The 24975-nt window shown below is 39.7% G+C and overlaps 1 protein-coding gene across 1 annotated transcript in view; it reads left to right on the top strand.

Annotated features, from left to right (window-relative positions):
- The first annotated feature begins 20178 nt into the window (after positions 1–20178).
- Positions 20179–24975, top strand: part of LOC107039619 — a 31251-nt gene continuing 26454 nt past the window's right edge. The window contains exons 1-2 of the mRNA XM_015259335.1: positions 20179–21305; positions 23215–23445. Coding sequence (XP_015114821.1) covers positions 20999–21305; positions 23215–23445 — 538 coding nt within the window. The 5' untranslated portion in view covers positions 20179–20998. The remainder of the gene's footprint in view (positions 21306–23214; positions 23446–24975) is intronic.

Here is a 24975-nt window from a genome sequence, read left to right as displayed (position 1 = left end):
ATTTGTCAAGGCAGTTCCCTCGCTTCCAATTTCAAAGCGAATGAAAACTTCATGAGCCCTTAACCAGAGGCGGCACGGGTTTTCGAAATTTTTTAAACTCAACAACCTTTTGCGAACTCATGGTTTTTTTAAATTGCCACCCTTTTGCTTTACGGTTATGCGATTAAAAATAGGTTTTCTAAAGGTCATGTAGTTCGGTAGAACAGTTTAAACATGGGTTCCAGGCGATCAATTGAATGCGAGGGGGATATCTACGAATACAGTAACAATCAATCTTCGTTCAGTATTTCTCCGTGCCTCAGGCGCGAAAAAACGACTCTCGGCAGTTCCTGCAAAGCGGATTTGCGATCGTAAACAAGCTTTTTCCTGTGAACGCCCACTATTTCCTTACCGACGTGTTATTTGTTGAACGATAAAGAGAGCTGTTGAGGGAGAGCTGAAGGCTCCGTGCGGAAGCTGGCTTTCCCTCGCTGTCGTTGTTGACTCTATTTTCGTTTTTTAAGGTGACGATTTTGTCTTGTAAAGATTGACTGGAGGAGGACTGGATGGAAAAGGTCAATCAAAGAATTTTGTATACATCGAGGGCGGAGCGTTCACATCATTGAACGGTACTATTGCATCGACCACGGCTGGAGCTTTTTTCCCCGTTGAAAAATTCCCAGAATTTTTTCCCCGCCAATCCTTTCTCGGCGAATTGTTCTCATTGAGGTTAATTTTCCTCAGGAATTTTTTTCAGGTTGAATTTTGTTTAGTTTTTCTTCAGAAAATGCTAAAAAAAATTCTGATTTTTTTTTTCTTAGAAAGAGAAAAATGAGAAAATTAATGACAAAATTCTCTTTTTTTCATTTGCGATTGTTCAGTCAATTAATTGTTTACCGACCAATGTTGATATGTGAATTTTAAATTCATATTCAATTTTTTGTCTGTTGCTGATTATATTGAAAATTAATATTCTATTTGAAGAATTGAATCCTATGTTGAAGAAAAGGTGTCTGTAAATCAGTAGCGAAGTGGTAAACGGTTTAAGTCGACTTATCTCTCAGTTGAGTTTTGAGAAATATCTCCGAATCTAAGGGAGATAGCGAAATTTTCTTAATTACATTTGTTGCAGCCCTCAATCGGCCCCACAAAAAAGGTTATAACAAAAATTTGGCTATCTTCCTTAGAGTCCGAGATATTCATTGAAAACTGGCCAATAGTCAAAATTGATTTCACGTTTTCCAGAAAAATTTTACATGTATTTTTTTTAGGGGACAGGAGCTTTTCTGGGGGATATTTTTTTCGGGGGAAAACTTTTCCGGGGAATTTTTCACGGGGACAAAAATCCGGTTATTATTTGACCGCGAATAATAATTTTATATCCTTCCGTGTACAAAAATAAGCAAGACGTGACCAAGGGTGCGGGGTATCGAAAACTGAATCCTCCAAAAAGGTCAAATCGGACAGTCCCAAGGGAAAGTTGACAAAAGTACCTAGCATCTTAATGCTGGCGCATCGACGCCAAGTACATAGACACGTCAGCATACATATGTACTCACACTTGCATATTGCGTCCCTGAGGGATGTTAAATAATTCACCGCATCTGGAGGGTAGGGAGGAACTAGGAGTTGGTTGGGGGCGGTGAGGGGGCGGTAAAAAAAGGGGGGGGGTTTGGTAGTCAGCGGGTATGTATAGAGAGGTGAGCCAAGAGACGTCGGGGTGACGTTGAAGGACCGATCAAATATTCACGTGTACCTGCACGCAGGCATTGTAAGGCGGAGATGGAAGAGAGTCGACAACTCGAGTTGGCTCGTACATCAAAGTCTGATGGAGAAATTCATGGGAAAGATGAAAGAAACGTGAAGTTGTTTTATATCGAAATATCTCGAAACTGCCCGACCGCTAATCCTCGATTCTGATTGGTCAATGAGTCACGTGAAGTAGTCGCTGAAAAAAATCCCCGGTATTTTCAAATTCTTCAAATGCCCAAAATTTTTTCTGCGTCATATTTTTCTTTTTTTCATGTGTGGAGTTTATCTTTATATCAAAACGTATCTAAATTGCCTAATTGTTGATCATGAGAAAAAAATAGTATTTCTAAATTTTTTTAACTCACAAATTATTCTTCACTTCCCAAATTTTAATTTTTTCATATTTATCATACGCAAAAATGATCAATTCTTGCTTCTCAGATTTTCATAGATAAATTCTAAACTCTACAAAATTCATGAAAATTCTTCGGTTTCCCAAGTAATTCGAGAAAAATCTTTGAAGATCTACGATTATCTGGAAAGCTGTGAAATTTTCAGAAGAATTGAAGAAATTCCTTCAGTTTTCTAGGAAATCAATTCATAACCCTCCCCTCATTTTTCAACAATTTCAAGAATTAATCGAAGATTAAAAATTATTCATTGATGTTTCACTCTTCATTCTCGTAATTCTCTTCAAGTAATTGTCAATATTTATAACACATCTATGAGTATACGAAGTTTAATAAATTCGATTTCTTCATCTTCGTGCGCGCACACAGGTCTAGTGACATAAAAATCGCTTGCCCAACTCTACGGGGACTACCACCATTTTTATATTTCTCGTTGAATCGTGGGGTACATATTTGGAGCGATAAAAATACAACGGGAATGCATGGAGAGAGTGGAGAAAGAGAGAGGAGGAATAATTGGGTGTTGGTATAAGTCTTTTTTACGACCCCACGCGTATTTCCGGTCTAGTGTCTCCATGGGGTACACTTGACCATACGGCCAATCCTGGGACGGGGATACATAACGATATGCCACACGGGGGCTATTATATCCGTGTCCCTTCTCCTGAAGTGACCCCGAGGTCCTTCAATGGGCTTGTTTAACAAAATCCTTGGTACATTATTCGTGATTGCATGGTCTTGGAGACATGTTTGGATATCACGATTGTCATGAGCGTATAGAAACAGTAGGGAGCTTGGCTTCTTCTGTTTTTTATGGTTTTTGCCTCCGAATGGAGGCTCCATCCGTATTTGATCAATTTTTCGATTTTCTACTTTTCGTTACAAACGATCTAAAATTTTATGAAACGTGAAGAAATTATGCAGACATTTTTCAGACACTAAAAAATGTCTGAATAAAATGAAAACGTGTCTGAATATCAGTCGAACAGCCGCCTAAATATTTTAATTCATCTTTGAAAGTCAGACAAATTTTCATTCTATTCAGACGTTTTTTAGTGTCTGAAAAATGTCTACGAATTCAGAGATGCGTTCTTGCTGTTTTGGGTTTTCGGTGATTAATTTTGAGAAAATTCAACATAAATGCCGTGAAATCTGAAATTTTGGCTCATTGTAGTTCCTGAGATATAACAACTTGTTTAAATTTCGTTTTTCCTCAATATCTCAAAAACTAAAAAATATTTATAACCATTTATACAAAACTTTCGAGATGCTCTCATTTTTTCGTTTTTTAGTTCTTGTATTTATTTTGTATCGGCGCCACCAGCAGCACTACCATCAGCAAAAAAAATTACTAATTAATAATAATAAAAAATTGATAATAACTAGCGATAATTGAAGTTGATCAAAAGCTCCCCCCGCAGCATCGAAAGGACGGAGAATCGGCCTTAAAATTCTACTGTGACCCCCTAGGACACCCTTCACAGCGCAAGGTTTCTTTCAATCCAGTGAAAAGTATCGGCGTACCCCCCGGCACTCTGGTGTCACTGACCTACTCATCGAAATGGGAAACCCCAAGTACTCTGACATTTCAATTTCACCTCAAGTCTCTCAGTTTCTCCAAATAAAAGACTGCGTGGTCAACGAAGCGCAGTCTTTCCCCATTTTCTGCCTAATCATCATTCTAATTATCTCGGTAACCCAATCCCCATAGCTAAGGGTGAATACACGGCCGTCTTTGGCTTCCCCAACTTCACCATCTCACTCTATCTGGTTTCACCTTGCTACCAGCTGTCGCCTAGCATTCTACACCCCCGAAAACGACCCGCCAACGCCAAACCCAACCTCTTGGCCTCACCATCTCCCGCACCGTACAATGTTTCTGAAGGAATGAATTCCCGTCTCTCTTCCTCTTTCAACTACTCAACTGCTCCTCCTTTTCACAATTGCTAGTAATTCGGAATTTCTCTTTCTCCCCTTGCCCGAGTATTTCTCGTCTGGTTTTACTTGCCGTGTGGGTTTTCCCCAAGACAACCGCCCATCTAAGTTTAACAATTAACGCTGTCTAGGGAAAAATAAATTAATTGCGAGAGAAGCTACCGCCCACACCCGTCCAACGTCGTGCGCATTCCGCGTTGATAATCAGGAGGTGGTTACCCAGGATTTTTAAGGGGGAGATGGTTTTATAATCGATTTAATTGTTCAGGTTGACGAAATAAAAACGGGGGGTTAAAGGAATTTCTGTTTGACCTTCGTATTATATTATGACCTTCGTATACCTTCATATTATGGTGACCAATCGAAGGTCAACTCTGAGAAAAAATAAGGTGAATGTAAACATCAACATTTCGATGACTTCAAGGTCATTTTTGTTTGGATGGAGAAGGACATGATTGGAGTTGTTTCAATTGCAAGATATCAGATAATTGCTTCACCCCGGGTTGTACCAAGCGCTCTCAAGTGTAATATAAGGGGCAGACACTGAGTGTGAGAATATGAGGGTCAAAAAGTGGAGGTTAAAAAATGAGGGTCGGAATATTAGAGTCAAAAACTGAGGTCCTGATTGTAAAGGTGAAGGAATGAGGGTCAAAATGATAGGGTTAAAAAAAGAGGGTCAGAATATAAAAATAAAAAAAGTGGGGGGCAGGCAATGAGGGTCATATAAGGGCTAAAAACGGTGATCAAGCATAATATATGACTTATATTTAGACCCTCATTGCCTGCCCCCCACTTTTTTTATTTTTATATTCTGACCCTCATTTTTTAACCTCCACTTTTTGACCCTCATATTCTGACACTTAGTGCCTGACCCTTAGATTACACTTAAAAGAGCGTGATACGTCCCCGCCTGATACAAAAAAATCATCTTTGAATTGAAATAGATATCCATCCCCCAATTAAGTATAAAATATTGTTGCAGTAGAGTATTAGATTAGGATTAGAAATGATGTCACAACGATCCAGTTAAATTGGGGGCGAATATTTATTATTACAGGAGATTAAAGTTAACATTTTAACATTTCAATCAGTCTGACATTCGTACACAAGAGTAAAAAAAACTACAATCGTACAAAAGACTATGCATTCCGTTCCATTCCATTCTCATTCAGAGAGGGGAAATAGTTATTTACTTCATTCCGTAACAATATACTTGATTCAATATTATTAAGTTATTTTTTTTTCAAGTATATTTTTTTCTATTCAATATACTTGAATCAAGTATATTTTATACTCAATTCAGATTTTTTTCCGTGTGCTTTTTCGGAATTGGAATTTTCTGCACCTTAAAAACAAAAATTGAATTGAGTTTAGAAAAATGTTTCATAACTACTCATTGAATGCTACTCATTGCATTTAAGTCCTCGTATTTATAATTTCAGAGAACAAATGAGTTGAAATTCAAAGAAATAAAATATTACGAGATTGAGTGGTAACACTGTTGACAGGGTTCACCATGAAATCTGAAATAATACAGCCCTTCTTTTATCTTCTTCGCCTCCCTGCTCCCTCCGTCAAGCATCACGGGAAAACTTGGCGACGCCGTATTTGTCATCCGTCGATTGGCGTCAGAAGTATGAGACACTCGACGGTGGTATGACAAAGGCATTCAGCCTAGGCTGAATAGGATAAAATAAAAAGAAGAAAGCAGACAAAGCAGTGACGGCGGTTCGGGAGAGGCCTGTGGGAGGAGGTTAGGATGTGGAGATAAATATTTGAGGAATTTGTCATGGCGTGACGGCGCGACCTATCGCTTGTTCGGTGGAACGATAAAGGGATTCGAGTCAATTTGCATCTCACTTTTTTTTCACCCACTTGTCAGTATTTCAACCCGACACTGGAGCATTTTGTGAACCCTTTTCAAACCATCTAGATAATCTGAAAGAAAAGTTTGCGATTCATTTGACGAGGGGGACCTTTTTCACCGGACGAGTTTGAAATGAGTCTGAATTTTTCAAACATTCGGGAATGATTACCAAATTTTATTTCACATCCACTTGTATTGGTGAGTGTAGGTGTGTGTGGACAGGCTGCGATCGATGTGTACAGTTTGCGTGGAAAAGCGAGAGGGGGGGGGGGGGGGCTGTTGGCAAAAGCGATTCGGGTAACTGGGAAAAAATGGNAATGGTACAACGCGGAGGTTTGAAGTTCATTAATGGATTAAGACTGCACCCGATCGATACGATTAACCGTCGAAAGGGCTTGGAAACTGTCAGCACACAGCGGGAGCTTTACTGATTTTCCGAGTAACAGGGTACGCAGTCACTGTTTGAAATCAGTTGGGTGTTGAATGAAATACTAGTATTTTGGTTATCGATTTTTCGATTTTTTGATTATTAATTTATTCCAGTAGTTCCTGAGATGTGAAAAGAGCAGCGCGGAGAGACTATTTTTGAAATGCAGAAGTTTAGTTGACTTTGATGCTTATTGTTTTTGCTGTTCCTTTAGCCAAATTTGGTGTTTAGCATGTGATGTTATGAAAGTGCAGTGATACATTATTATATGCATTGTAACGGTGTTGTATTTTTGTTTGCTAAGCAGGCTCCGATGGGTTTTCAACCCGGAGTCTATATAATAAAGATAGATAGATAGATAATTATAACAACTTATTTAATTTCGTTTTTCCTCAATATCTGAAAAACTACTGCACGAATTTCAATTTTTATTTTTTCACGGAGAGAAATATTCAGTAAAAATTACGTATCTTTTCCGCAATTCCGGAGCGAAATGTGGGTATAGGAAATTTTACGGAACTGTCACGGAATTTTTCCGGAGCGTTCCGTAATTTTTATCTGAATCCCCTGTGAAAAATTACGATACCATCACTTAAATTTTCTCAGTCGATTCCGTAATCGGTGAGTCAATTGTGAGTTCCGTAATTTTTACTGAATATTTCTCTCCGTGTTCAAAATCCTTCCCGTTCTTTTCTGGAAACTAGAAAATGAACCGAATTGACTCTAGAAAAAAATATATTCCCGATTCAATTCAAGAATTGATGAAACTAAAAATAATTGCGCAGTGATTGTGAAAAAATTCTTCCCCCTCATAATTTCCGAATTACTGCAACAAATTTCCCCTGCATTTTACGTCCATCCCATCCTCAAGATGATCTTCATAAATTATGAGGAAACAAGCACCTGATCCCTCAGCAGTCATCTCCATACCTAATGTAATTCACATTGGCTTCATCAGTTCGCGCTCCTCAGTGCGGAACTAACTACTAAATACCGCCAGCATGTAACGACTCCTTTCCTATTTTTTTTCCTCGTCCTATTCCATCCCAGAGATTTTATGTTCTCTCGAGTTATGACCCGTACAAATTTGCATGTAAACGAGTGTGAGAAGAATCCGTACCCAGAATGTAAGCGTCTCTCCTCTTTATTCTTCATCCCTTTCGAATGTGTCATATCCCACCGGCAATAATGTGTCCCCATTACTCCAGTGGCGAAATCTGAGGAGCTTGTTTCCCCCCCCCCCCCNCCCCCCCCCCCCCACCCATTACTTGGACTGTACAAGATCGTTTTTGGGAACAGATTAGATTGTACGTGTGTGAGTGTGACGAGGGGTGGGATTGTAAGGTCGTGACGGTTTATCAAATTGCTGGCCCTGCGCTGCTGTAAAGCGATGTGGAGGGTCGTAAGGTGGAATGAAGAGAGGCCGATGGGATCGAGGGTGTGAGCGTTGAGACGGCTTATTAGAGAACCGCTACAGGAGGGTTTTCCACAGTTGTAGGACTAACTTTTGACCCATCGACTTGTCCCAATCGATGACATCAATTGAGTGGTCCGATTGAGATTTGGAGGTCATCAAATTTTTTTTAATTGTAAAAGGTGGTGAGGGCGGGTTTAGAGTTCGAGAGGCCATTGGGGTCGACCGGCCCTCGCGGGAGTACGAATTCATCAGGCATGGGGCTCACATCGGTTTTTGGAAGACACGGATCGGTATCAATTCAGTAGCGAAGTGGTAAAAGGAGATGAGTGAATTTTGACTATTGGCCAGTTTTCAATAAATATCTCGGAATCTAAGGGAGATAGCGAAATTTTTGTTATAACCTTTTTTGTAGAGACGATTAAGGGCTACAATAAATGTTATTACGGAAATTTCGCTATCTCCCTTAGATTTCGAGATATTGATTGAAAACTGATCCATAGTCAAAATTGAGTTATCTCCGTTTACGCTTCAAACAATATCTCGGAATCTAAGGGAGATAGTGAAATTTTTGTTATAACCTTTTTTGTAGAGACGATTAAGAGCTACAATAAATGTTATTACGGAAATTTCACTATCTGCCTTAGATTTCGAGATATTGATTGAAAACTGATCAATAGTCAAAATTGAGTTATCTCCTTTTACGCTTCAAACAATATCTCGGAATCTAAGGGAGATAGCGAAATTTTTGTTATGACCTTTTTTGTAGAGATGATTAAGAGCTACAATAAATGTAATTACGAAAATTTCGCTATCTCCCTTAGATTCCGAGATATTGATTGAAAACTGGCCAATAGTCAAAATTTACTCAGCTCCTTTTACCATTTCGCTACTGAATTCATCGCGTATAGGGTATACATCTCGGTATTCACGGTCATCACTATAAAATTGCATCATTCATCAATCGTTATTATCACGGCCATTTCATCTTCAATTATCGGGTCAAAGAATGAGTTGTCATTTATGGTGTAAATAGTGTAAATATCTTTCAATTTGGTGACATTATACTGATTCGCCTAGCGGCTTCACCATGGAAGGATTAAGATGATTACTAACGTGTGTCTCAAATATGAACCAGGCATATGCGACACTATCAAAATTATGGTGAATAATGTGGATTTCAGCTAAACATCCTGAAGAGTCATATGTCTCAGGTGAGCATAAAAACCTCTAGGAAAGAAGACATCCTCAATGCGGGACCAATTTTGTCCGGATCGATGTGACGAGATTGATATGAACGACATGTCCCAGGTTCCCGGTGGTCCTTCATATGGGGGTTGAATTTTAAAACTACCCCCTAGAGACCCACCAGTGCGGCATCTCACACGAAATCAGGCTACGGTAACGTTCTCTCTGGTACTTGCGTGGGGTAGTATCTACACGTCCCACGGGACTACGTCACATTGAAACCTATATGTGTTACTCCAACGTTGCTGGATGTGAAGTGCATGTCAATCGCGGTTAGTTACACACGGCTATATTTTCTATTTACCCATCATAGCTTTCCTTGACGCAGGTTCCAAATAAAACGGATAAGTGTTGATCCGCAAGAGCTGTAGTCCACTCAAGGACTTTCAGCATGAATGTGTCCCTGTTGGAAGGTTGGACATTGATTATCATCAGGGGAGACCGATCAGCACAACTTGACCGAATGTTCGACATCTACAGGTTTAGGATCAGTATTAGTATTATGTACTGTACATTGAGTCGACTGGCTATTGGCCAGCTGGTGTCCATGGAACTACTCCCTCGCTTGGTCTCGGGGGAAATGATTCCACTTTGCGAGGTCCGAATGGAAATGTCCCGGCAATAGCCTCTTGGTCTGGCATAATTTTCTTCACCCCATCGTCATGCTCAATACCGTAGTCTTTCCAACTTTTTTTTACGATTCCGTTTGTGATACTCTTGAAATGTTTCATGAACTTTGGATTCGGCGTGGGGGGATGTAGAGGCTGAATTCCCGACAGTGTTCCTTGTGATATCGGGAAAACTATTAATATGTGATTTAAACTGCAGGGAGACGAACAATTTCTGAAATTTCTGAATCCGGTATTCAATATTGAGGATAGAACGCGATTCGCGGGTCAGAATAAGGGTCACATGGGTCAGCTTAAGGGTCATATGGTTCACATTAAGGGTCACAAGGGTTAGATTAAGGGTCCAAGTAAGGGTAACAAGGATCAGATTGAAGGTCACGAAGGTCAGAGTAAGGGTCCAGGTAGGGGTCATGGGAATCCGAAACTAAGGGCGGCAAGGGTCAAAATTAGGGCCTCCATTATTATATTATACGAGGGGGATTTTATAAGGAGTGTCACGAGGGTCAGATTAAAGGTCACAAGGGTCAGAATAAGGTTCGTGGGGGTCTTTGGGGGTTGTCGAGCCCCAAGTGATGAATACATTTTTCTCCATGTCTCCCAATTTTAGCTCTTAAGCCCTGCCCTTACCCCTGAAAATTTTACCCAACATAATAATTCCTAATTCCCGTTAAGGAATTTTAAATGGAGATTAATGCTGTCCACCCAATGAAATATCTTCACTCAAAAAGAAGCGCGTAATAGTATGGGTTTGAAAATCGGATTTGAAGATTTACCGTCATCTCGTTACTTTAAAACAAGAAGGCAAGCCCGCAGAATTTCGGGAAACTGAGGGTGTAGGGAAGGAGAGAATCTTTAATTATACTAAGTAACGTCTTTGGTAGGCAAACGCGTCTAGCTGTGCTGCAACGGTCATAATATTTAATCACTACTCGTTTATTCCCCCCTGAAAAGACGCCCTCCGAGACACCGCCGCGCTCTTGCTGGCGAATTAATCGTCACTTTCTTACGATGTTCTCTGGTTCCTGATAATTCTGCTATCCCTCAAATAATTATTTCTCCCATTCCAAGGATGGGAAAATAGCGCCACTTTCTGATGCGCAAGAAAGAAATTCGTTGAATTCGGAAATCAATTTTCTGCAAGTGATTTACACTTTTCGAAGTGGACAATTGATGTTCCGCCACGCTAGACCCTCTCCTTAGCTTCAACCCTTCCGATCTTAAAGATTACGCAACAAACGAGAGAGCGAAGCCGGTAAATGGGGTGCCAACGCGGGGCCTCTTGAGCCACACTCATCCCACTCTCCATTTTAAAATACTCCAGTCTGCTTTTATGCCAGGAACACAACCAAGATTTTCCTAGTTGTCACTTGTATCGAAGTTAATGCTCTAGGATTTCTCAATGGCCTTTATGCTAGTTGATGGGCCTTTGAAAATCCTTTGTGTTGACTTCGCTCGAGGGGAGAGGCTCCATCCTTTAACAGGGCTTAACGCAATTTCGATTCGAAATTTGGAAAGAATGGAATACGATTTCGTGGAAGAAATTCAAAAATGCATTTTGCTTTGCTTCTTCTTACGTTCCTTTAATTCTGTCCAAGGGTCATTTTTTTAACCAGGTTTTTATTTTAATACAGTCATTATTTACAATATTTACATACGTTAACCCTTCGTTACTCGCGTCCACGGCGCCGGTAAAATTCTATTTTTTAGTATAATTTCCGAGAAACTCATTAAAAAATAGACAAAAATTTGTATGCCTCACTGATTTTATCTAAAAGCATATTCTGCCGCTTCTCACCACGGGCAAAAGCCTCTGATCAGAGAAAATTCACTCCGATGCTAACGGGGAATAAAAAATACGGCGCCGCGCTGCGACGCGGCTGATCGTGTCGCGGAAATATTTCACGCGGCGTTGCCACACTTGCGGCTGCCGGGAGACCAGCGAGGGTACTCTCCGGATGTATTCTGGCAACGACGCGCTCCAATTTACACTGCGGCGCGGCACCGCGATGCGAGTGACCACGTCGGGTAGTTGAAAACTAGTATCAAAAATAGTATTAATTTATAAAATGTGTAAACTTTAGCCATGAGTAACTCTCAAATTTATTTAGTATTGTAAACATTTTTTTAATGTTTTTATTCGTGGAAAAATTCTGGAATTTTACCTCGTCAGACAATAACGTCTCAGGGATCTGTCAATATTAAATAATATCGAAAAACGGAAAGTAGAAAAATACTCCTATGAGACGTAATTATATTTTGAATCATCTCATCATTCTTCTGTAATAATAAAATGAATAATTTTTGTGAGCAATTATTTGATCCAAGTTTTTTAATCTTCGGTCCGCGAGATTTCAATGATTTTAATTACGCAAAAATCATTGATTTCCGCTGAATGGAGTTGATGAAATCATGAATTCCATGCAGTCATTAAAATTCAATACATTTTGTTGTTTCACTTCGGAGTCACTAGCCCCTCGAGCTATCCTCAATCAATGACTCTAGAAGGCATGACTCCAAAAATAATTTTCGATAATTTTTCAATTTGGGAAATTCAACAAAACACTCGCGAAATCACGTATTTCCGATATGGAATTCTCCAATATTTTTTCTTATTTATGATCAATGGTAGCTTCCTCCCAGTCCTCATAAACTTTCACCCTACCATCAGCCAATGGTTTCTTTTTTTCCTACTCCCTGCACAACGCCGCGACAAGAAAAAAAGAGAAGGATCGCATTATAGGGAAACACATTCTCCTTTTTTTCTTGTTGGTACAGGGTGAGAGTTTCATTTTTTGACACCCGGTGTATTTGATTCCACCCTTGTAATAAACCCCAGGGGTTGCCTCGGAACAATTTCACCCTACATGTCATATCGACACCTCAGTACCTCTTAAAACGAGGGGTAGTCTGACTGCTAGGTAATTTGCTTTCGTATTATTTTTTCCTCGTTTTCTAAGAATCGAGAAATATCTCACTCCTCACCCCGAATTTTTCTCCTTGTCTTCTATCTACTGATGAAAACGACAAACGAGAATAAATTGAGAAAGGAAAATGACACAAATTATCGTAAATTTTATAGATTAAATTTTATCATGTAATGCGATAATATATTTCATGAAAAATAGTTATTATGAAATTCTCACTCGGAATAATCCGTAGGGTGATGTGAGGGATAAATGTCGCATTGTCTAATTTGATTGAACTTTCTTATTCAGTATTTACGGTTGATACCACCTGGAGAAGCCTTGACGATGACAACAAAGACTTTCCCGTCCCTTCCACAGACAGCTTAATCTGATTTAGCAGTATCTTTAGACCAGAAACTCCTTGACGTATATACTCCTTTGGTTTCACTCTATTGGCAATCTTATTAAGGTGGAGAATGTGATATAAGATCGGGGAAAAGCTTCGGCTTTCTGTGATTTTCCTAAAAATCGTTTATTTATTCATCATTTTGTCATAACAAATAGGTATGTCAGGGCAGAGTCATGATTGGTCACGGCGGGCGTTCCGTGGGCACTATGTTCATTCGCGGTAGCGTATCGGCCACGGAAAAGTTTTGACTCTGACTGTACAAAACTCGCCGAACGCTGCCCTCGTGAAATGCAGTCCCTGATAGCCGGGTAAGGGATTTTCTACCAGTTATTTACCTTTTTCACCACTTGAAGGTTAATTATCAGTGTTGGCGTCCCTAATCTCCTCAACAATGTGGCGAAAAATTTAAATTGATGACGAATGATGAACTATTGTGGTAAAATAATCCACATCGACTAGCTGATTGACTTGAAATTTCTAGGTTTGAAAATAATGAAAAAAAATTGGAAAGTTCATGGGAGAAATTTTCAAGTATGCTGCATCGTTGAGAATTCTTGCACATTTTCTTCAGGTCTCAGTTTCAAGAAACAAAATAATGAAATTTGGATGTTTTTGTAACCCCTCCAGCTATAACCTCCGAGGTTACCCCACTCTCAATTAGGGAAATCTCCATGGCAACCAAAAAAATAATGAACTATTGAGGAAAAACTAGTGGGTGATAAATCAAATCTTTCTTGAGAACACGTATAAGTTTCAGATTTTTTTCAGATTTCATAAGAAAGTTATTTGAACAAATGATTCGCGCAGGCGCGTGATTCGAATGTCAGTGAGCATCATGGGGAAGGTATGAGTTGGACCATGGAACTGAGAGAGAGAAAACACTCGACAGGTTTACCAACCCGAGACGCATTTTAATATTATTTCACTAATTAGAATAACATCCAATAAAAATTATTTGACACCCGTAGGTGATGAGAAAAAAATCAATCAATCTGATAAATAACATCAATATTCAAAAAATGTTCAAATGCACACTTAAATAGTTACTTGAAAATTGGAAAATTTCGTGCTCAGCGATTGAATCAGGGCTCGAGAACAACAAGACTCCCCTTCCGTTTCACCCCCGGTGATCTACAGACGAAACACCTCAAGTAGACATAATTCTACTTTTATTAAGTAGACATAATTTAACTTGACATATGTCGGCACGTAAAAGTAAAATAAAACGAGGTAACCCTTCTCTCCTAGAATCGTCACGGGATGGCAATTTGGCCTGCAGCTTCATGACTCAAACCATGCAAACCCGTTTTTTCGCACCAATTCTTCTCTCGAAGAATCTCTCCAACGAAAAATGCAATTATGTGATCCACATAGTGATGCATGTGAAATTCAATTGAAGATGGAGATTCATCTCATTGAATCCCTTTTTCACGGTGTCTGTCTTCCCACGGTCTCTTTCACCAAGAGGTAAGAAAGCCATCTCTCATTCCAGCTTTTCACCATTCCTCCACCCCCTCCGCCACTTTTAGTGGTGGGACTCGGGTCGACACGTACCAAGGGACAAAACTCACCCTAAGAAGCCTTTAAGAACGCCGAAGGTATATACTTGGTGCACATGGTGGGGTTATAAAAGTATACGCATGCGCATTCAATGTAAAAACTGACGATCCGCCTCCGGGTTACCGCCCCCCGTTGTCCTCGCTTTTACCTCTTCTAATCCCCCTTATACCCCTACAACCTCCCGCACCTCTTCACCTCTTTTACTCTTGTCTGCCTTCTTCGTCCTCCCGTTTTCACTGGCTTTCGTTTATATTTTTTGTCTCCCTTCCTCGGAGGTAGCTGTTTCCGTTGGATAACCCCCCTAAGACGGTCGAGGCGACGTCTTAGGAGACACCTTTTTCAGTGAAAATACTCTGGTAAAGTTGGCTTCTGCTTTCACCAGAATTCGCGATTCTGACCCGAGTTGTCGCCATTTTTTTTCGCTTGGGAATTTATTTTCAGTTCTTGTGATGTCCTCTGGTCATCAAACAGTACTAGTGCTAAATTGTGATGAGATTTTTTTGTGAATCTTCCGTGACAGATTTGTGAGCTAATCGTTTCTCATTGAGAGTCATGAGACCAGTTGACGGATTAGCTTTCTAGTTTCATTTCTTTCCTTGCGGTTGGCAAACACAAGGGGTGCCAATCTTTGCTGATCATTGTAGGCTTGGCTTCTTCATTATAAATCTCGTTGTATTTCTTGTGATGTTCTTTGGTGAATCTTCCGTGACAGATTTGTGAGCTAACCGTTTCTCATTGAGAGTCATGAGACCAGTTGACGGATTGGCTTTCTAGTTTCATTTCTTTCCTTGCGGTTGGCAAACACAAGGCGTGCCAATCTTTGCTGATCATTGTAGGCTTGGCTTCTTCATTATATATGTCGTTGTATTTTTGTGATGTTCTTTGGTGAATCTTCCGTGACAGATTTGTGAGCTAACCGTTTCTCATTGAGAGTCATGAGACCAGTTGACGGATTGGCTTTCTAGTTTCATTTCTTTCCTTGCGGTTGGCAAACACAAGGGGTGCCAATCTTTGCTGATCATTGTAGGCTTGGCTTCTTCATTATACATGTCGTTGTATTTTTGTGATGTTCTTTGGTGAATCTTCCGTGACAGATTTGTGAGCTAACCGTTTCTCATTGAGAGTCATGAGACCAGTTGACGGATTGGCTTTCTAGTTTCATTTCTTTCCTTGCGGTTGGCAAACACAAGGGGTACCAATCTTTGCTGATCATTGTAGGCTTGGCTTCTTCATTAAAAATGTCGTTGCATTTCTTGTGATGTCCTCTGGTCATCAAACAGTACTCGCGCGAAATTGTGATGAGCTTTTTTGTGAATCTTTCGTGACAGATTTGTGAGCTAACCGTTTCTCTTTGAGAGTCATGAGACCAGTTGACGAATTTGTTTTCTAGTTTCATTTCATTCCTTGCGGTTGGCAAACACAAGTGGTGCCAGCCTTTCCTCATTATAACCTCTCTTATAAATGGATTTTCATTTCCTGTGACGTCTTCCAGTCATTGGACATCAATACTAGTTTAAATTCCGATCCCACTTTTAGTTTTGTGAATATCGTGTAACAGATTTTATTAGCTAATTGCTCTGCATTGAGAGTCATAGAACAAGGAATTAACGAAATTTCTTTCTAGTTCCATCTCTCCCTCTGCGGTTGGTAAACACAAATGGTGCCAATCATCGCTGATCACCGTAGACTATCTGCTATGCAGTATGCAGTAGATAAACCGTATGGCACAACTGGTGAGCTGTCTCCCTCAATATCCAACGATCCTAATTGGTTTACCAACAGGTAATTGTTGGACCATCGATAATTGGTCCAATTAATTTTTGAATGTAAAAGTCCAACGATTATTACTCCACATTCAGGTCCACTTGTGTAATCAACAGCTTCACCCTTTAGTTATCATTTTTTGTTTGGGAGGGTGCTATCAAAAATATCTGGAATAATTTAATGTCCACTGAGTAATGAGGGATTTTTACATGATGATTCATCAAATGATTTTGTGTCAAAGCCATTCCATTTATTCTTGCGGGATTCAGGGTGACGAATGCAGGAAATCTGAAAAATCTGCAGAATATTTTGTGCGAAATATAATCGGCTGATTCGGTAGGGAAGAAATAGAAAGTAATGATTCAATTTTTCACATTTGAAGGGCCATAATTTTATAATGTTAAAAGGGCGTCAATGAAGAAAGTCAATAGATTTCTATTTTTCTATACGAATATTCTCTAGGAATTTTTTCCATAGCAATAGTTGGCCATAAATTTTCCAAGTTTTTTCCGCTGTATTTTGTAATGCAAAACAAAACAAAATACAGCGGGAAAAACGTGGAAAATCCGTGCCCAATAATTTTAACAGAAAAAACCTCAAGAGAAAAATTCTAACAGAAAAACCGAAATCTATTGACTTTTTCCAATTGAATATCTAATAGAATCTGCGCAGAAAACAAATAGAATTCTAACGAGAATTACCTAGAATTTTTTCACTCATTCATTTTCATTTTAACAATACAAATTGCATCTTCACTGTACCAATTTGGTATTTATTTCTTCAACTATCTAGCTCAATTTCAGAGAAATGATTTAATGACATTATGAGTTCAAAAAACGAATCGACGGAGCGCGTTTTTTTAAACGAATCTAAACATAAACAGTGATTTCATAGGCAAAACGAACTTAGGGTTCTTCGTCTTCAGGTGACGATACTCTTTCGGACTTTCTGACTGGTTTTTAGTCTGCTGGAGCAGTTCGTACAGTACAGCCGTTCCTCCTCGTGCGTTTTTAACAAAGAACAGAAATTAAATGTGAATTCACTGTGTTTTCCTTAATTTAATTTCCCATTCCCAATATTATTCATCAATTAATTTCTCTCCTTCCTTCAGTTTCATGACGCCAGCGCCGAAAATAGGAGTCCATTCCGAATGATAAAAATATCCCGATAATAAAGAGAATTACTCCGCATTGATATGTACAGCTGATGCATGACGAAATGCAGGAATCGAAAAATGAGGGGTTGAAGAGTCGACAGCGGTGGAGGAGGGGGGAGGGGGGGGGGGTTGGGGGGGGNGTAGTGACCCCTCATTGTTAGCCATAGGGGCTTAGGATTATAGAATGGGGTGAGCAGGGGGAAGGGGGGCCCACTCGTATTTGGGAGCTCGTCGGCAACAGATACGTTATGATCGATAGTTTTCGCTTGCGTTACGAAAGATATCACAGAAGTTTGTCACTCCTCATCTTGATCAATAGCTGTTTTTATTGAAAGCGAAAAATGAATTTCCCCTTTTTCCCAATTTTTCATTTATCATCGATATTTTCTCGTTTCCCATTCATTTAACAATCACTCCTTTTTTCGCTGTTCACAACCCCTACAGACTCTTACCCCTATTCTCACCCCTGGGGGTAGGCTGATAGAGGGTTCTCCCTTTTCGCTAGTCTTTGTTTTCCCTTCTTACATCGAGCCAGTGTCGTTTCGTCGGTGTCCGCGAGACGTTCGTCCAAAACCATCAGGCAGTTCTCTTAAACATGGTAAAATAGAAATACAATTCAGTAGTGAAGTGGTAAAAGTTTTCGATCAATATCTCGGAATCTAAGGGAGATGGCGAAATTTTTGTTACGACCTTTTTTGTGGAGCCGATTGAGTGCTGCAAAAAATGTAGTTACGAAAATTTCGATATCTCCCTTAGATTCTGAGATATTGATTGAAAACTGGTCAATAGTCAAAATTGACTTCGCTACTGAATCAAGGAATTTGTTGTTCAACTCCATAGTTCGTATCAAGGAAGCAGGGTTATGGGAAATGTGGAGAGAACAATAAACTGCACTAGATTATTGTTAATTCGCGGCGTTTCGCCTATAATTTAAGCTGTCTCAGGCCTCTAGAAACCAAAGAAGTAGAAAACAAATAAATTAGTGAAACGTTACGAAACGTACGTTAATAAAGGTCAGACAGTCAAGAAAATTCGTAAGCATTCGAAGTCAAAACAAATGTAATGATTGACAGTCACAAGTCCATCAGCCACTCATGAAATAAATCCAGAAATCTTGTTAATTAGCTTGACAATTAAGTACATAGTCATATTATTTTCTAAAATATTCCATGGTAGGAACCCTAAAGACATTAGTATTCGTCATTCCCTGCAGTCATGAACTATGCATGTGGAATTCAGTAGATGGGGAAAATCATTTGGTGAATTTCAACAACTAGTTGTTGGAATCACCAATTGCGGTGAGAAAAAAAATGCTTTTGCCAAGTATATTTACTATGCTGCAAGAAAATTTACGCATTTCTTACACAAATATTTATGTACATTTACTTGTGGCAAGTAAATATACTTGGCAAAAGGAATTTTTTTTCTCAGGGTGGTTGGTAATTCATTCTTTTTCATAAACTGGTTGTTGAATTTCACCAATTAATTGTTGAATTTCAACAACTGGTTGTTGGAATTCATCAATTGGTTGATAATTCATTTTTTTAACACCTAGTTTGTGACTTTCGACAAACTAATTGGTCAAATTCAACAATTAGTTGGTTAAATTCACCAATTAGTTGTTGGAATTCTCCAAGTGGTTGTCAATTCATTGTTTTCAACAACCAATTGATTAAATTCACTAATTAGTTGTGGGAATTCTCCAACTGGTTGTCAATTCATTGTTTTCAACAACCATTTGGTTAAATTCACCAATTAGTTGCTGGAATTCTCCAACTGGTTGTCACTTCATTGTTTTCAACAACCAATTGATTAAATTCACCATTTAGTTGTTGGAATTCCCCAACTGGTTGTCACTTCATCGTTTTCAACAACTATTCGGTGAAATTCACCAATTAGTTGTTGGAATTCCCCAACTGGTTGTCACTTCATCGTTTTCAACAACTATTCGGTGAAATTCACCAAATACTTTTCCCCTTGTAGACGCTAAACCCTCAACCCCAAAAATTCTCACCTCACAACCGCCAGTGGAAAAAGTCCAAGCGGGTCAGCCGCGTCGAGCGCCGGATCAATTTGGGAATGAAACGACAACACAACTAGTTGCGAGCAATTCCCCCGTAGGGTTTTTGGATTCCACCAGTGAGGAAAAAGATGCTGAAGAAACTTCAGATGAAAACTGCCATAATAACATTTTCCCTCGCGCGCGGCAAAAAGAAAAGCGTAATAATATATATTTTTCCAGAGGCAAATAACGAGGCTCGTTATCGACACCAACGAGAGGGCGGAAGTGGAGAGGTGGAAAGAAGTCATCGGGAATGAAGAAGCCGAAGGGTGTGAGAGAGATGGTGAAATGATAGAAGGACAGATTCAATGTTAATCGGTAGTCGAGTCGAGGTAGAGGGGCTGTACCCGTGAGAACGAAAGAGACCCAGTGGTGAGGGTAACTGTGGGTGAGGAAAGAGTAGAGGGTTGGTATGAGTGGGCTGGTGGTGGTGGACCCGGGGGTGGGTAGTATTGCCGTTGAAAATAAAGCGGGTGGATGGTTAAATGCGTTGAAGAAAGACAGTCATACTTTTTCCCCACCGCTTGGGAAAAACCCTTGTCCCCCCTCCAGCTCGGTGAAGTTGAGTCGTGCGCCGGTTACTGTGTACCAGAGTAGTACAAAAATATATGGTGGTATCTCACTCACTGGGTTGGCATGTGAAAATGGTGTGGTGGGAGGGACGGTGGCGGTGTGGCCTCAAAAATACACCGCAACCACACCGCGCGGCTCTACCGCAGAAGCCGCCACCACCTTTCCACCGCCGTGCGGGGCCCACGAAAACGAGACCGCGTTGCGAGTTTAACATCCTGACTGCAAGTTGGGGGGGAAAAATCATCGGCTGAGATGTGGACTTGTGATTTTTTCTCATGTGCCTGCCAGAGCCGTCGTCAGTGATTGATAATTTTTTAGTTCATGAAAACAATCTGGATTTTGCGGGGAAATTGAGTGATCAGTGATAACTTGTACGGGAGGGAATTGGTGTTGTGAGAACTTTGAGTAATGACTAATTGAGAATTAAAGAATCTGTGATAGTATCGCGTGAAGTGGTGAGACGGAAGGAATTTGACGAAGTGGTGTAGCTGAGGATAAAACTGCGAGGACGACGGGGAAGTAAGAATTTGCAAACAGATCCTGATGCTATCCGTTGTCGGGATAATGAAATAAGGATCAAAGGGAAGGAGATCGAGACGCATTTGGGTTTGAGGAGAGTGGAAGGGGAATTACTGTACGGAGGTAATAGAAAACGGAGAAAGAATCTGGGAAACAAATTCAATTGTTGGATTTCGATAGGAGGGGAGTGAGAAGCTGTGCTCTGTGGTGGAAAAGAAATCGAGTGAATTCCTGGTGATCCTTCGGAGGTGAACGGAGGATCCTCCAAGACTTTTATTGAAACTCGTCGTTGAATTGATCAGTTTAAGGGCATAATTTAAGGACATCGCGCTCGTCAACTCTCCGGAAAGCTGGGGAATTCGGCAGAAATTCTGTCGATTCAGATCTCATGACGAATCCGCTGAGAGATGTCCGACCGGAGGAACGTCCTCACGGACTTGATTATCCGGACGCGAGAATTGCTCGTAATCATTCATTAACCAGCATCAATCCTGCGGGACAGATATTCAGCTCGAGATTGCGGAAGGCGAGGGTTTCTTCGACGAGACGAAGAATGCATATCGCTGAGGAGTCACCTGCTCAGGGGAATGCGACTGGTAATCAACCGACTGACTATGCACTCACCGCCGATCTCCTTGCCGAGAGGACGTTGGATGGGTTGCTTGCGGAACATCCTGGGGAGCTCATTCGGACAGGTACACTGTTGAAATTTTTACCTGAAATTTCCCCTCCACTTTTCGGACATTTTTGTCACATCTAAGTTCCACTGGAATTTCAAGGAATTTCGTTACATGGAGAGAAATGTTTGGTAAAAATTACGGAACTCATAGTTCGCTCAACGATTACGGAATCGACTCAGAAAATTTAAGTGACAATATCGTCATTTTTCACAGGAGATTCAGGTAAAAATTACGGAACGCTCTGGAAAAATTCCGTGACAGTTCCGTAAAATTTCCTACAACCACTTTTCGCTCCGGAATTACGGAGAAGATACGTAATTTTTATTGAGTATTTCTCTCCGTGTATTGAAAATTAGAAATTTCGGGAGAAAATGAGATCTATAAAATTTAGTTCAATTATGCCCTGAAAATTAATAGAAATCCAGAAAATTCCGGTAAACATATTCTTAAATTTTCAATTGATGGAAAATTCTGGGTAATTCAGCAATAAACATTGAGATTTTCATTGAAAATTCAAATAACTTGAAGAATTGTCGTTTTTGCGCTTCTCAAAATTTTGGAATTTTATTGAATTTTCAGTGAAATCTGAAATTTCATGATTTATTTCTCCTTAAATTGCATTCAGTGGCACTCTCCTCAAAATTACTAGTCACCTGTTAGAAAATTACTCCGGAAAAAATTTCAAGTAAAAAATGTTGAATTTTTTAGCTATCACTCATTCACACGAAGTTTTCTCATTTCGTCTACATGATATTTAAAATGAGTAAATAATTTGAAAATTCGAGCACCAATTTTCCAGAATTTTCAATTGGCTGAAAATTCAGTTGCACGAGATGTTCAATTTCCGCAGTGAATTTAAAAATTTCATTTAAAAGCTGGCGATTAGACAAATCGTTTGAAAAGAGAACAATTGAAAAATATGGATAATTGAGGGAGTTATCATTTTTTGAAAATTGCAAGTTTTTATTCAAAAAAAAATTGTGTTTCGAATTGACCCCAATATCTCTGCGGGGTTTCATGCTACCAATTCGCCCTCTGTCACACTCAAAGAACATGAACAGCCCTTCAAAATGAGACGGCATACGTAAAATTATCTTCAGTTTGACGGGGTTTATACGAGAGAACGTTTTTTTAGTCGTTAATTACTCAAAAACTGAATTTTTCAATCTTCAATTTTCACCAAAAATTGTCAATAAAATTGTCAAGACTTTTGGCGCCAATTGGAGTTTGTCTTTCGCCACAGTTTAGCGGTTATTAATTTTTTCATCGAGACAAGTATTGAAAATGACCGAAAATCGCTATTACTCATGCAATTATGGCCCAAATAAGTGAATATTCAACTAAACATTAGCAAATCGTGGACGTCAGACCCATTACATCTTCTATGATTCATTTTTGGTATGACTTGTTGAATGAGAAATCATTATTTCTCCAATTACACAATGGAAATAAATTTTTCAAAGAGCTTTCATTTGTTGGTAATCGCGAATTTAATTGAATCGCCTCATTTTTAATTATTCAATTGAATATTCGCTCGTTTGGAGGATAATTGCATGAAAAATAGGGATTCACGGTCATTTTCAGTGCTCGACCCACGGAAAGAAATGAGAACCATCGACCTACACCGAAAGACAAACTCTAATTCCTGATTTTTTTTAAATAATTAACGATTGAAAAACCGTTTTCTCGTACAAACTCCGTCAAACTGAAGATAATTCTACGTATGACGTCTCATTGAGGTCAATTTGGAAAAAGCCATTTCCAAAAAATCATAACTCCCTCAATTACCAATATTTTTCAATTTTTCTTCCACAATTTTCTTGGCCCGCATTTATGTTCAAACAATTCTGGAAGTGATAGCTAATGCAGCTCGTCATTGTTGTCATAATCATCGACAATTCTCCGAAAATATTTTCCTCCGCAGGTTGTCCCCACGTCGTCTGCACAGTTCTCCCAAACCACTGGCGCTCCAACAAAACCCTTCCAGTGGCATTCAAGGTAGTGGCCCTCGGCGAAGTTGGCGATGGAACACTCGTCACAATTCGTGCTGGCAATGATGAGAACTGCTGCGCCGAGCTGCGTAACTCCACAGCTCTCATGAAGAATCAGGTCGCCAAATTCAACGATTTGAGGTTCGTCGGCAGGAGTGGAAGAGGTGAGTCTCCCCCCGAATAATCCAAATGCAGGAGAAAGAATTCAGTAGCGAAGTGGTAAAACATGTGGTACAAGTCAATTTTGACTATTGACCAGTTTTCAAAGAATATCTCGGAATCTAAGGGAGATAGCAAAATTTTTGTCATAACCTTTTCTGTAGAGCCGATTGAGTACTACAACAAACGTAATTACGAAAATTTCGCTATCTTCCTTAGATTCGGAAATATTCCTCAAAATCTCAACTGGGAGATGAGTCGACTTGAACCGTTTTGCCACTTCGCTACTGATTTACACACACCTTTTCGTCAAAATAGAATTCAATTCTTCAAGTAGAATATCTACAACCACACAACATTACTAACATTCCAACAATCTAAAATTATTAATTTTCAATATAATCAGCAACCGACAAAAAATTGAATGTGAATTTAAAATTTACATATCAACATTGGTCGGTAAACAATTAATTGACTGAACAATCGCAATTTTTTGGTAATTTTTGTAATTTTGTAATTTTTTTTCATTTTTTTTGTATCTCCCCGAATAATCCTAAATACCCGAGAAAGAATTCAGTAGCGAAGTGGTAAAACAAGTGGTACAAGTCAATTTTGACTATTGACCAGTTTTCAATGAATATCTCGGAATCTAAGGGAGATGGCAAAATTTTTGTTATAACCTTTTTCGTAGCGCCGATTGAGTACTACAACAAATGTTATTACGAAAATTTCGCTATCTCCCTTAGATTCGGAAATATTCCTCAAAATCTCAACTGGGAGATGAGTCGACTTGAACCGTTTTGCCACTTCGCTACTGAATTCCAAATGCGGATACAGTCCTTTGACATCTCCGGTTTTTCGTAAAAGCATCCAAGACCGTTCCTCCACTCCCTAAATCATTCAACTTTCCGAAATTGTGTACATTAGCGTTACGCCTCTTTTATCACTGCCCCGCTGGCACTCCATCTCTCGCTTCAGGCTGAATTAAGCATTCGAGAGGTCCTTATTTGGTGCTCATTTTTTATTCAACCATCAAATACATCAGCTCCTTCTTTTTCGTGCCCAATTTACCGAGCATTTCAGCGTCTTTTGGCGTTTGCATGGAAGCGGACACCGGGGATTTTTAATTCCAGTCTTTTCGATTATGTGAATTATTCAGGGGTCTAGGTCTTTTCGATGGCTGAAAGAAGGGCAACAAATGCCTTTGGGGACTTCGGGAGGGAGAAAATATGTGGGGGTCCAGGATTATGTTAATAATGCAGACTAATAATTACTACCATTACCAGATCCTTCGATTTCTGAAGGGTTGCGCCGAGGTTTTCCATCTCGGTGGAGCGCTACCTCCATTTCTTTTCCTCCACCTCTTCATTTCTTGTCTGGAGAAAGTCGGGATACGCAAAGTAACGAGACGTTCTTTAATTCTTTTAATTCCCACTGAACGAGCAAACTCAAGATCCCCTGGTCTGACAAACACAAACACCAGGGGCAAGATGAGTAAGAGAACGAAAAAGCGCCCCGCCAACCCCCCCCCCCCC

Source organism: Diachasma alloeum, unplaced genomic scaffold (assembly GCF_001412515.2).
Source record: "Diachasma alloeum isolate Michigan unplaced genomic scaffold, Dall2.0 Dall_scaffold_00302, whole genome shotgun sequence".
NCBI classification, from domain to species: domain Eukaryota; kingdom Metazoa; phylum Arthropoda; class Insecta; order Hymenoptera; family Braconidae; genus Diachasma; species Diachasma alloeum.
This window is presented reverse-complemented; position numbering and strand designations above follow the sequence as displayed.